General features: G+C 43.7%; 1 protein-coding gene across 3 annotated transcripts in view; it reads right to left on the bottom strand.

Annotated features, from left to right (window-relative positions):
* The window catches only part of EGFLAM (EGF like, fibronectin type III and laminin G domains), a 76,452-nt gene extending 63,874 nt beyond the window's left edge, over nucleotides 1-12,578 (bottom strand). The window contains exon 1 of one of the 3 annotated variants that reach the window (XM_069777506.1): nucleotides 12,197-12,578. In XM_069777506.1, coding sequence (XP_069633607.1) covers nucleotides 12,197-12,311 — 115 coding nt within the window. In that variant the 5' untranslated portion in view covers nucleotides 12,312-12,578. The remainder of the gene's footprint in view (nucleotides 1-12,196) is intronic. The other 2 variants (XM_069777505.1, XM_069777507.1) reach the window with 2 other exon arrangements.
* Between the last annotated feature and the right edge of the window lie 2,154 nt (nucleotides 12,579-14,732).

The following is a 14,732-nucleotide window of genomic DNA, read 5'->3' as shown; positions in this document are numbered from 1 at the left end:
TGAAAACAATACTGACTGAAAACATTATTTTTTAAAATATTCACGAATGGAATATCTGAAAGGATTGGGGTTGGAAATTTTTCTTTTAGCGTTTTAATTATATTTACATTTCATCTTCTTTTTCCTTTTTAGATGTTTATGCTGTTACAAGGCATGCAGGTAGTCACAGGTACTTAAAGGTCCTGAAATAATATACAGATAATTCACTGATACAATCCACATGCAATAATCTGGTAATTCGTTCAAGGGAAAACAGATAGTTCATTTCATCTTTACTAGTTTGTGGTTTGGAAAACTAAAATCTTCATACTACATATTCTGCACTACTATTAATGATAAGGCATAGGCCAACAAAATGAGATAGTCATTTCATTATTTCACTTTTAATCTGTGTGGGTAACAGCTAAGAGGTACTAACTGAAGGACTCCTTATTTTCCACATTGATGTGTCTCCTATTTGGGTTTCATGAAACGAGAAATTTGTTGATGAAATGCCAGCTGTCACTACTAACATGTCATAATTATAGGAGTAAAAAGCCTCATGAAAGACAATTCAAACTAATTCTAAATCAAAGTCTTCAAAACAACACATTTTCTAGAAAGAGGAATTCCGTTGGTTTCTTTTGTTTCAAACATTATTTAATTCAGTTCACTAATTCATAAAAAAATTGAGTTTTATTGAAATAGCATTTTATCATTGAAAAAGCTGGTTTCAAGAAAAAAGTCTGTCCACTCCTAGAGGTGAAACGAAGTGTATTACAGCCCATTCACTTTCTCACTGACATATTGGTGAAATTCTTATTTGTAAAACAATAAACAACAATAGGGTCTTTTCTTGTTTCCCTTCTTTTTACAGTCTGAACAAGGTTATGCAAACACCATGGTGGAATGAAGACAGCATGACGAACTGAAAAAGATCAGGAAATCCTAAATGAAAAAAATGTGCCATCTTTTAATCTCTTTGAAGTATTTTCCAGCTCCCACTGCCCAGCAGTGGTACGTAAAAGATCAAGAATCTCCCAGCCGCAACAACTACAAAGGACAATGACTTGAAACTGGAAAATCTCAGCCAGTCTCTCCTGGTCCTGCACCCTGAGTAGCAACAACATGCAAAAAAAATCAAAAAATGGAGAAATATTGATAGACATTCCTCTGAACGACTCACCTACCACTGTTAGTGTACTAGATCCCAACAAGAGGAAATCCGCTGGATCACCTGCACACTGACACAGTGAGCACTGGTGCAGAGACTGCAGGTAGTATGGCCCTACAGAGGCATCACGGTTTTTGACCCAGACCATGGTGCACAAACCTTTGGAGAGACTAACCCAATCTCTGTTAGTCTTTTAAAAAATACTGTAATAAACAAAATGAAAAAAAAACCACCTTAATGTTATAATAATAGCAGGCTCAGACCCACGTGATGTTTTCCTGATGCAGTATATAGCATCTGTTATCTGCCCCAGGTACATCTGAGGTGATGGTCATCAGGGTATTTATAGCCCAAGGAAGAGTAAGGAAGGAGGCAAAGCTCAGGACTTAAGCTACAGTGCAACGCAGCAAATGCCATTTAAAAAGAACTGGCACAACATCAGTGGCATGCCTTGTCCCTGCTGGTCACGGAAGAGAAGGGCAGAGGTGGGAAGCCCCATTCCCCTCCCTGCACTCCTCCCCAGAGCTCTGCTCCCAGGAAGGCTCTGAGACTGCAGAGAAGCAAAGAAGAGAGGATGGGAGCTCTGCACAGTGCACAGTGACTTCTAGGTGTGAGAAGGAAAATCAGAAACTGACTTTTTAAATAATTTTTAAGAACTAGATATACAAAGAAACTTCTAGCTGCGGGTGGTTACACACTGGAACCCCTTTTGGGGAATTCCTGGTGCTGAAGGTTATTAAAAGCAGGGGACACTATTATCTCTGAGCAAAGGTCTAGTTTATACCTGTCCTGCCTTTGTCAAGAGGAACAGACAGAGCAAACTCTGGATAAATCTTACAGGCTAGTGTTTTTAATAATTACTGACCAGAGGCCAGTCTGACTAACACAAGTGCATACCTGCATACATTGTACCTGCATCTGAGATAGCTGAGTGAAATATTTCTCCTAATGAAAGTGCTTTCCAATTCCAGTATAAAGGTAGTATAGATGCCTGTAAAAAGCACCACCAAGACACTCCATCTGCATAACCTCAGGTTCATTCCTGGAAGCCTGAGTCAAAATCTAGCACTCGCACCCCTAAAACCAGGCTTGCCCTTCAGCTGTCAAAGCCCCAGTGTGGTGGCATGGCTGCCCTAAACCAGCAGGTTTGCACATGCTGCCTGTGTGAGACAGACCCAGTGAACCGCAAGTGAAACTCTGCACCCAAGGAAAACTGTGTCATCCAGAGGTGAAGTTTCACCCTGCCACTAAGCAAAAGCAGCAGCTCACAGCTAGTGGCAAGGGCAAGGTCTCCCAGTTTGGTCTGCCCTGCTGCCTCTCCACTCCTCCATCCCTCTTCCCCCAGGCATTTCCCTCCACCTTCCTACCCCAGGACTTATCCCTCCACTTTTGTACCGATGTGGATGTCACCTAAGAGAATTCAACCCACTTCCACCAGAAAAAAAAGCCTGTTCTCTTTTCTCTCATGGGTTATGCATCTGAGGTGCTAGGAAGCATGAACATCAGAGCTCCAGAAAACATGGCACTCCAAACCCTATTGGAAGCAGAAACAGGAAAAAGAAGTTGACCACGCAGTGCTTAAAGTTCATAACTGAGTCTTAGACATTGTTGGTGACAGTAAGCTCTACTAAGCACACTATTACTGTCCTGAAATGAAATGATAAAAACAAGGATAAAAGTCAGCTTGCTATGTTTTCTGAGCATTTATAACATGGATAAAATACATAAGAGAACCACATATGAAAGACTTTGTATTTATTATCAAAAAATACAGCTTCATTCTATAGATAACATATATATATATATATATATATAAATAAAAAGGCCAGTTAAACAGTAAAAATGCCAGATAAATAACCTGGAAATTTCTTTTTTATTTTTCAGGTGTTTGCTATCCAAAGCTTATTATCTTTAATGGGAACCATGGCAAAATTGTTCAAGCTACTTGAAAAATGTTCTTCTTGATGTCTCTCTTAATCTTTTTGCTTTATCTACTACAAATTTCTCTCTTGCTGATACACCATACAAAACTGAGCTCTTGAAGAAATAGCTTACTTGGTATAAGAAACAAAATTCAAGGGGAGCTTCTGGAAAAGTGGTCAGATAGAAAAACCTGACAATCATACATGTATTATAGACACACACAGACAAAAAGATTAAAGTATAAAGAGGACAAAGCTGACCACGTGACAAGCAATAAATGTGCAGGGTGAGGACAGGACATGCAGCATCTTGGGTTCCCACAATCCCTACAAGTCCTGAGTAATTGTTTGGAAGCTCATTACTGGTGGGCACAAACAATCTGGTCATGCCCCAGAGAGTACCACAAAAATAAATGTGCAGATTGGTTATCCCCGGAATTTCAGCACAGGCTTCATACAGCTACACAACCTCAGATGGTAGCGACCTCCAACAAACATCTTCGTATTGATCACAACTAAAGCAAACACACACTTCTCTGTAGAAAGCAGAGCAGCTGGTCCAGCTGGTGTTTTCAGTCCATGACAGGATGGAGGACATATCAAAGGAAACTAAAAGCAAGAGCTGAAATAGACATTTTCAAGAGATACTTGTGACACTGCAAAATCACAGAGAGGGTGATGTTGGAAGACACCTCTGGAGATCACCTAGTCCAAACCCCTGCTCAGAGCAGGCTCAACTGTAGCAGGTTGTTCAAGACTTTGCCTAACAGGGTTTGAATATGTCCAAGTATGGAGACTCTACAACCTCTCTGGGCAAGTGGTCAGTTACCCTCACAGTAAAAAAGTTTTTTCTTACGTTTAATGAAATTTTCTGTGTTTCAGTTTGTGCCCATTGCCTCCAGTCCTGTCACAGGGCACCTCTGAGAAGAACCTGTCTCCATCTGCATTACTGCCCCCATCAGATATTTATATACATTGATAAGGTCCCCCCTGAGCCTTTTACTCTCCAGGCTGAACTGTTCATCTCAGCCTCTCCCCATACCAGAAATGCTCCACTCCTGTAATCATCTTTGTGGCCCTTTGCTGGACTCGCTCCTTGTACTGGGCAGCCTCTTGTCTCCTCTGGTACTGGGCAGCCCAGAACTGGACTCGGTACTCCAGATGTGTCTCACCAGTGCTCAGTAGACAGGCAGGATCACGTCCCTCGACCTGCTAACAACAGTCCTCCTGATGCAGCCCAGGATGCTGCTGCCCTTTTTGCTGCAAGGGCACATCCACCAGGGCTGCCACTGCACACTGATCCTAACCTGACTGGAGAAACCACCTCAGTTGCAGCTGTGATTTTATTAAAGGCTGCTGAAGGCCAGGTCAGGGAGGAAATCTGGCATCTTCTCAAGGAACAGGAAATTCTTCTGTGACTCAGTTCCTCCATAAAAAAATGGGATAATTTCACTATCTTCGGCAGTCAGCAAGTCTCTCTATTCACCAACAGTATCACTAAAAACCACAGAGGAAATTCTTTGTCTCAATTAAGTGACTGAAATAGATGTGTTTTTTAAACCTGAATCCCTGCACTAATTTAGTGTGGGACACGGCTGTGTATGCAAAGAGCAAGCAGTAACAAGCAGTGGGATGGGAAAGCTGGGAGAATGACTGGGAGGCTCGAAACCCTCTTAGCTGCAAGAGACATGAGGCATTGAAAAACATCTCAGCAAAAAGATCAAATACATAAGGGAACAAAGAGCGAATGACCCAGGCACAGTTATGATGTCCACAAAGCCAGTATCTAATACTCCCTAATCCTCTCAAAGAGTTCCCTGCTCCATCGGCACATTAGCTTCTGCAGCCTGCAGAGTCCAACCCTTTGGCCCCAGACCCTACCAGGGTTGCCTCACCATGCAAGCCATGCCCTTCTCTTGGCATCAGCTGGTTCAAACAGCTCATTCCTTTTCCCTTTTAGCCCATTTTAGGTGCCGCCTAGTCCTTTGTCCAGAAGTGACTGGAAGAACCCCTATATTCTGCAGGTTTATTCTTCTATCCTCTCTATGAGCACTTCATCTTACAACACCACAGAGATAAATGGCTTGAATGCTCTCATCTCAGCCTACTAAGTCCTTTAGCACATATATAGAGAGAGTTGCAATTCTTGACTGCATAGTTCACCCCACCATAGCGCTGCCATTATGACTGTTCAATTAAGATGAGAAGAGTAGCAACCTGCACACAATGGGTTCATGTGGGAATGGGAACATCATGAAACGGGAACGGGAACTAAAAATGCCATCAGGACATTGGTCTCTGTGCATGGCTGGAGTACCAGCTGCAATGCCACCCTCTCTATAAAAAGTCATCTTCATAAAAAGCCTGCTTATTTTAGAAACACGTTGCCTTCTTTTGAGATTATCTAGAAAGCAGAATATGAAACAGACCACACATTTCTGTTCAAAGTAACAAATTTTGGCTTCTGCTATCTCTAATTAAACCACAAAAGTTTTGGTCCTAAACACTTACTTTCTATCATTTGCAGTTTGGCAGGTTTTGTTCATGTTTTTTCCTAAAATGATCTTCTAGTTGAAATTTCTCATGCATGGAAGAATTTAACTTGAGTGAATTTCTCTATAATCGTTGCCCTTAGGATTTTTTTCAGAAGCTTTTGAGCTCAGCAACACAAAGCCAGTCTTGGTTTAAAACTTTATATGTGCAATAATGCCTCTGACACATCAGAAGAATCAGAATGATTTCTGTATTTGAAAGCAGCGTGCTCAACATTCACAAGATGCTCATTTTCCCTCATTTTAGAAAGAGGATTCAAATTGCAACTTCCAAATGTACACAGGTGTTGATATTTGACTGCACTATCATTTTCACATGTGCCAGCAATTTTAAATGACTTTAAAAATTGAGGGAGGTGTGAATAATAATCTGGCTTGAGATTTTTCCAGCCTTGGGGATCTTTCTGTGTGAGTTACACCAGCCTGACCATCCTCTGAGGACATGGGGAAACTCAGAACCACTCAGTGTCCACTTCTCACAAGAACTGCTCTTAACATGTCAGCTATCTGCACTGTTATTTAAAAAGTGTTTATTAACTATAAGGTTAATATATATAAGTGGAAAGACACCCTATCACCACTTGATGATACACCCAGAAAGCCAGGTGCAGAATATGCTAGCACCTGCACACGGTTTATCTCTTCTAGCTCTAAAAATTATCTAGGATAACTTTTGGCAATGCTTGAATGAAAGATCTTTTTAAGACAACAAAGCCAGTGCATTTTGACTATCCAACTACATGGCCAGCAAGTCATTAACAGAAGAAAGGCTTTCTCCTACGGCCCCATAGCTGTCCTCTTCCTTTTGAATAAAAGGCTTTCTGGGTCAATATTGTGTACATTTCTCTTTCATTGGAGGCCAATAGCCTGAGGAGCTTTCTTCATAAGTAGTCCTTACTCCTGGGTGTAGTTATACTGCGCTTGGTGGAAGAACTGGTGTGAACTTGGTGTATTTCACACTATATGCCTCTCACCTGGAGAGTTTTACGGATCATCACACACCATATCATTACCTAGGTTTAGGTTAGTTACCTGGTTGTGATGGAGCTTTCCACCTAAGCCTCCAATTTTCAGTGGCTTATGCCCTCCTGAAGCAGTTACTTACAAAGATGAATTCCGCTGTGCTTGTTCTCAGCTCAGCGACTCTGAAAAGTTTGAAAAAATAATGTTCCTCTTTTGTTGTGGTTTGGATGTTCACATTATATGAAATAACTAATTTGGTTTTCATGTATAAGCATCTTAACTAAAAATAAAAGGAAATCAAATCTTGCCTATTCTTACCCAAAAGTATTTCCTTTCAGTTGGAATTAATTATGAAGAATAGGTTTTGGGGTTTGTTTGTTTTGTAGGGTTTTTTTAGATAGGTCATTTGTTTGCATAGGAAATTTTATTAAAGATCACATAGCTAACATAGTCCCAGGTGTGCCTGTGGTTTAAAAAGTCTTTTATTACATGATCACGGACCACTGTTGCATATTCACCGATAACCATGGCACCAAATTGTACACTCCTTAATATATGAAATAATAAAGTCTGCAGAGACCTCTTCATAGTAGTTTACTCAGATTGTAGGCATCTTTGCTATATTTTAATAACTTTTTAATATGAGAAAAACTTTCTATAACCATTTATTCTAGTGTTTCACTTCATTGTGACAGAAAAGCTGTGAAAAGGTCCTATCAGTCCTGTTTTGAGTCTCCACCATGAAGCAAAAATGTTAGTCACCTATTTTTTTTATTTATTTTTATTTTCAGTAAGACCACATCAAAGGGATATAAGCAGAAATCAGGCATAAGGTTGAGTCCCAATATAAGCATGATTTGAGGAATGGGAAAACCCCAAGTATACTCTCAGCTAATTGATGAGTTTATGGGGCACTGAAGAGAACTCATGCACTGAAATTTTCCATTTTAAGATAACAGGATACTGTTCTGCTCCTCAGGATGTGTTTTGGGTGACTGACACTCAGAATCCTTGCCATTGAGTTTAAGAAGGTGACTCTGATTGTAGGATGTGCTCACTCCTAACAAGCTGTACACAGTACATAGTTCTGTGCCCTGTGCAGTCCAGTGTCACTGTCTGTCTGTCAGAGAAAAAGAGGGTGGTTTTTTTCTGCAAGGCACGCTGGGCAATATGGAGGCATTCACCTACATATTAATGCTAAGGCTATGCCTAGCAGCCTTGACTACAATTGGGGTACATCTGCGCTAAGCACCCTACAGAAGTCCTATTACTGTCTAATGTGGCATGGTTGGAAAAGAAAAAAAGCACAAAACCACTCTAACCCCATTTTGAAAACTGAAAATCTGGCCTGGGAGGGACTGGCAAACCCTCAAAGCAAGTCTGTGACAGCCTCAGGACAGAATGATTTTCCAAGGCTCCCCCTTCTCCAAAGCATCACTGGGAACCTCAATATCTGGTATAGGTATAATTCCACCAATTTTTAAAAGGTTCTTGGCTAATTTTACCTTTTTGAATGCTGTTGTGAGTCTGTATAGGAGTTTTAGAGGGAGCATTGTCAAAATGGTGCCCAAGAAAAACATTTACCAAAAGTTTCCTTTTACAGAGGAAGACAGCGATTTCAGGATGGAAGGGGACACAACACGTTTTGCTGCATGTAAAGCTAACTAAAATCAGAAAACATACTTCAAAATGAGTGATGAACAGTGACATACTAAGTAACATGCTCAAGTGAACTAGTTCAGTGCTGCCCAGTGCTGTCCCAGAAGGTATTAGGGGAATGCTCGTACCTAAGCGAGGTGGTGATGGGATTAATCAGCACTCGCAGGATGTAACAGAATATGGACCCCAGAGGTACGAGAGCAAGTCCAATCAAAATGAAAATGTCACACAATGTTGTGACACACCTTATACCCAAATGCGATAAACAGCAAATAAATATATAATTAGTGCTTGGTTGATTTTATTGGCATTGAAGACATTGAACAGCGCGATCTAATAGCCCATGTTTTGGCCTATGTCTGAAACAACAAAAGAATTATATTAATCTTCCCCCATATAAATTATTTACATCTACTTTATTAGTTTTAGCTCACAGATACACACCGCCTCTGCCTGCTCTGCAGCCCTCATGTTAGGAATCATTCAGCTTCAGACTTGTTCCTTTCTGCAGACACTTCGCATTCAGCAGCAGATCAACCTCACTCACCCTTGCACGTTTTACATGCAGAATTTATTATGGCAGTAAATTACAACTTATTCTATTGTTGTTCCAAAAAAATGTAATATTTAAAAAACTCAAATAAGCAGCATCCTTCCCAAAGATTGCTACATTTTCCCTATCTGTAGACCTGATTTTCAAGGTAGTTTGACCTATTTTGATACCTAAATAGGGCTAGACTTTCAAAAGTCTTCCATATCCAGCAGCTTTTATTATAGCCAGATTTTCTAAAGAATTCAAGTATCACAGAGCCAAGTTCTTTGGAAAAAAAGTCATTTACTGTAGTGCTGACCAGGGAGCTGGGCTCTTTCAAGAGTCTGGCCCTGATATTGAGTGCTACACTCTTGTAAAGTCTTCAAAATTTAACTGGTCTGATTCCTCCAGCATTTACACACAAAGCCACTCATGTCTACCATTATGGACATCTGGGAAATAGATACAATACAAGCCCAATTCCTTGTTTATATTAGTTGGCAAGCATAATATATTGGGGAAAAAAAAAAAGTATTCCTAAGCATCAGATATGCATCTTTTATTTTCTCCATGCAGACCAACTCAACAGTTTTAATATTTTACAGGGCATTGGAACTTTACACTCTGATACTAAAAAAGTAACAACGCAATATAGTGCAACAAGTTCATGCCATGAACATCCATGGAAAATCAGCTAAGTGGCCAGCTCTTTCCCCTATAATCCTCTAAAATCACAGAAACATTAAAATTCAATATTATTGTGTTTATATTAGTAGTAGTATTACACACTGGGGGCTAGGTTTAAGCTTTCCAGGCTTCAGCCAGTTGACTGAAACTTGAAACAGAAGCAGCGAGTATCTGTGCCTTTGCAGAAGGCAAAAGCAAGACAACAATGTGAAAGCAGCAGGACAAGTGCCAGCTTCTGGGACTACAAGATTTAAAGAATCCCAGCCTAATCTGTTCCCAACTATGCTATTCACAACATGGTGTCTAAGGATTTGTTTTAAGCCCTTCCCAAGGTGTCCGTCATCCCATCTCCTTGTCTCCAGCAAATGTATCATGTAACTGTAAATAAATGTTCAAAAGAGTTTAGCAGTCATCAGAATGTTTCAAATTTGAGCATGACAGCTTTTTTCCCCTGAAGTTTAATTTAAGAAGTTGCACGTGTGGCCATTTTACTATATACTTTATTTTTAACTTCACAGACAGATTTCTCACGCTGCTGCTTTCTTGGGATTACAGAAATGATGCTTGTAAGGTGAGCCCTGAACAAAAAACTTGGAAAAATGGAGATGAATTTGACTTTTTTTCCTTTTGACCCACAGGACCTCCCTGTCAACTCCCATTATTGAAGATGAACTAGTTTTATCACTTCTCGCTCAATACAACCATTTGCTTTCACCTCAGTTACAATTCCTGTACAAGTCTCACTTCTATTGCTATTAAAAGGGCAAAGTGAAAGGAAAAAAAAAAATCTTAAGGAACTTTTTACTATCTTATCTATTCTTCCTTCACTACTTTTGAATATGCAAGTAAATGACAGTTCCCTTTCATTCTTAACCGCCCGACATGTGATATGCTGCACAACAAGGCAGAGATGTCAGCTACCTGGAACTATACCTGTTCTCAGTATTTTGAGAGCAACATTTCACAGTAGGGACCCAGCGACACGATTCTTGGAAGCCCACAATTCCAATAGCCCTTGGCAGAATGCAGGTGGCATTTAAATTGTATATTGCTGCACACAAACTGTCTGGGGGATTTCCCTCTTCAAATCTCGCTAGAAGTGGATTTTCAAATGTTTGCACATATTTTGAAAAAACTGTTCCCATATAAAACTGGCTACTTCTTATACAGCAAAAAAAGTAAAGGAACAACTGAATGAATCAGTCAGTGAACCTGAAACAATGTAAATTATAAAAAAAAACTTACATAAAATGTGTAGCTAACAAAACTAATGTACACACAATGGTATCAAATTAATTAATCTCCTCCACAGTACTACAAATAATTTGTTTCCAAGTATTAAACTGTTTACATTCAATGCATAGGAATACATTTCCACTAGGTCTGTCATTGTGCCATAATTAGGGGAAACTAGTACACCAGTACAGTAGAGGAATCTTTAAAAATATTTACACATTTCCATCCCCAACCTCACATACCTAGTATTTTAATGCAGGTTACTAATCATCTCATTCACAACTACTGCCTATCTAATTCCCTCAAGTACTTAATGGTAGCTATTATGATAACCAAGGATCATGGGACTAGATCCCTAAGAGACAAGGTCAGACCAGTAAAATTAGCCATCTGTCCAGTAAAGGCTTTAAGCTCAGGCTGTATCTAAGTATTAAGTTTCCAACTGTACAGGCTTTTTTTTTTTTTTCTTTTTCCTCACAAAAGCAAGAGAAAGCAGAATACTGATTCAAAAAAACAGTGATACAAATCTTCTAACACTGTGGAATATATACAAAAAGGGTCTGATCCTGCAAACACTTTGTGAGCTGAGGCAGCATTTACTAAACTTGTTATATTTTCCATTGATCTGACACGAGTGAAGTGTTGGCCTCAAAGACTCCAGGACAGTCTCAGTGTTTGAAACCATCCTGGGTGTGAATATTTACTCTAAGCACCACAATTTTTTAAGTATGCAGAACGTCAAACTTCACCGTGCACTGTGTCCCACCTGACCGTTTGCATTTTACATTACTGTTTCATACGCTGCAGACTGCAGGGGCTGTAAAAGCTGCTCAGAGTCCAGGATTTTAACTTTCAACCACTAAGGACCACGTACCACCGCCCTGATCAATGCACAAAACCCCGCGACAGCCGTGGGAACTAACTCTCCGGCAGGTCACAGGCAACGCTCAGCCAGAAGCAGCACCTTGAAGCGCCCCGCATCACGCTTGGCATGGAATAACTATGTTTTTTTGATTGAATTACTGCGTCCCTAGCCATTTCTCTTTCACGTTTACTACTGTATGTCTTAGGTTACTCGCTACCCCACACATAAATGTCACTCACAGCCGAAGCACAGCCTTGCCGACAGGGAACCTCCGACTGGCACAGAGGTTCACCCGGCTCCTAACTCCGCTCACGCAGCACCACAGGTTGCAGGCTCCAGGGAAAAACGGATAAAAAAATTTTGCCGACTCCTTCCGCAGCAGCAGCAAGCAGCAGCCGGGTCCTGGTCCGTAACTCGAGCGAACCCACCGGCACTGGGTGTAAGATGCCAGAGAAAAATGGATCCCGGTCCCGCTGCCGTCTGTCGGGTCGTCCCCCCCACACCCACCCCGCCGCCCCGCGGCAACGCCGGTTTTAAAGGGAGGCGAAACTTCGCCGGGTGCCAGCGCGGCGCTGAAGGGGCGCCCCCCGACCCCGACCCCGGCCCCGGCCGCGCCGCCCGCCCTACCTTGCCGGCGGGGGATGCTCCTCCGCGCCACGGCCGCGCACCCCAAGCACGAAGCCAGGAGCAGCAGCGAGGCGAGGCGGCGGCAGCGGCGGTGGCAGCGGCCCGGCACCTCCATGTGCGCCGCGTTCCCCCGCCGCCGCCCGAACTCGGGTGGGTGGGTGGGTGGGTGCCGGTGGCCGCGGGCGAGGGGAGCCGCCGCCGCCGCCGCCGCTCCCGCGCGTCCCCTCTGGGCGGCAGCCGGGCGGGGAGCGGGGCCGGAGCGGGGCCGGAGCGGGGCCGGAGCGGAGCGGGGCGGAGCGGAGCGGGGCTTGCACCCGCGGCGGGCAGGGACGGGGAGGGAAGGAAGGGAAGGGAAGGGAAGGGAGAGGAAGGGAAGGAAGGGAAGGGAAGGGAAGGGAAGGGAAGGGGGGAGGAGGCTGGGTCCGGCCCTTTGATGGGATTACCGCCGCCCGTGGGGCGGGCGCGGCGGCGCTGGGCACGGCTCGGCACCTCCCCCGCGGGGCGCCGCGGCCCCCGGACCCGGACCCGGACCCGGTCCTGATGGAGGGGTCCGGGCGTCCCCTGCCGGGACACCCCCGAGACCGGCCCTGCCCGCGGGGTGGACACTCGGGACCTCCCCGGGCACCGTGGGGCGGGGTGTCTGTCACCCCTTCCCCAGCGAGGACCCCCTGCCCATCCCTGCCCTCCCCCTGCGCAAGGGGATGTCCTCGCACACACACACGTCCATCCCCCCGCCCCGTCCTGCGGGACCCCGACTCGGCTGCTACTCTCCCCAGGGGGCATCGGCACTGACACTCGGGTTCACGGTTTTGTCCGGTTTTTTCCCTGGTTTCCCCTGGAGGGACGGGGCTGAAGTGGTAGCCAAGTGCTGGGCTGAAGGCGAAGCCGGGGAGACGATTCAGCGAGGAAGATGTTGCGGAGTTAAGAGGATAAATTGAGTTTAATCCCCCCAGATGGAGGTTGAGACCTATCCAGCCACTCAGCCTAATATAGAAGCCCCTGTGGAGATTAGAGGGGATGGGGAGGAGTGGGGGAGGAAGGCAAGGGGAAGCTGCAGAGTTTGAGGATCCCACGAAAAAAACAGGAAGGGACGAGCAAGAAGGAGCCCAAAGCATTCCTTCAGAGCAATAGAGCATTGGTGGGACAAAAGACCAAATCCATTTGGTCCAGTACCCCATCTTTGAAATTCAACAGATAGAGGAAGGTGCAAGAAACTTTGTATTAGGCCGATGTGGGATTATCTGCCCTCTGCTTTAGGTCTCATCCTAATCTCGGTTAGTTAGAGATCAGTTTAAATCCTGAAACATCAGAGCTGTTGTGTCTTGAGGGTTTGTGTGGGCTTTGTTTTGGAAATCAGCTTCATTTGTTTGTTTTGCTGTTCACTTTGATAACTTTGAGTGGGTTTGATGTCTATATAAATTACATGTGTTTATACAGTCCCTTTTTGAATTTTATTGAATTCGTAACACTGATACTCTGTTCGATGAGTTCCAGGCTGTAATTTTATGACATGGGGAAAAAACAGGAGGAGATCAGAAGAAAAGCTGTGTCTCTGCGGGAACAATGCTAGACAGGAAAATAAGGAAAGCTGCACCCTTTCGAGGTACAAGAGGAGACAAGGAAATGGTGATGAAGTCCTTTTGGACAGAAGATCAGAGGAATGGAGCTGGAGCCCATATCCTGTAAAAGCGTTGCAAGTACCTCAGGAAGAAGTTGGAGGGGGAAATCAAAGTCCTCACAGGAGATGGTGGAGAGTACAGCCCTCATGTCCCTCAGGGACAAGGCAAGGAGACAGAAAACTGTTCCTCTTAGAAAGGGCAGCATGTGAGTTTCGGAGTGATCCCCGCTGGGAGAGCACGCTCAAGCCTGCAGGAATTAGAGATGAGGAGTAGTTCTGTTAGCGTATTTGAGATGCCAGCGGTGTCTCTCTCGCACCCTTATCAGCCTGCCTTTGCAGAGCCAGAGGAATTGCACTACGTGTCAGAGAAGTGCAGGGCCCATGGCAGGAATTCCCGTCAAGGTTAGGGACTCTAGTGCGTTGTGAAACTGCAGTTCACAAAGTAGAGAATAAAGTCTGGACTCCACATTTGCCCATGAGTCACATGGGACTGCTCACCCATTGGTCAAAGATGGCAGAAAGGTCATGGCCAGGGGTGGAGAAAAGCTAAGTCTGTCATTTATATATGGTCCAAGCAATTGTTATTTGTACAGTGTGCTGACATCAAATACATTATTACTGCTTTTCTTCTTCCTTGATCTCCTTCCTTCTTTCTTTCACTCTATATCTATGTCTTTGTTATGGTTTAACCCCAGCCAGCAAGTAAGCACCACGCAGCCGCTCACTCACGTCCCCCTCAGTGGGATGCAGGAGAGAATCTGAAAGGTAAAAGTGAGAAAACTCATGGGCTGAGATAAAGACGATTTAATAGGTAAAGAAAAAGCTGCGCACACAAGCAAAGCAAAACCAGGATTTCACTCACCACTTCCCATGGGCAGGCAGGTGTTCAGCCATCTCCAGGAAAGCAGGGCTCCATCA

The sequence above is a fragment of the Haliaeetus albicilla genome, chromosome Z, assembly GCF_947461875.1.
Source record: "Haliaeetus albicilla chromosome Z, bHalAlb1.1, whole genome shotgun sequence".
Lineage (NCBI taxonomy): Eukaryota > Metazoa > Chordata > Aves > Accipitriformes > Accipitridae > Haliaeetus > Haliaeetus albicilla.
Note: the sequence above shows the minus strand (reverse complement) of the source record. Positions and strands in the feature narration are given on the sequence as shown.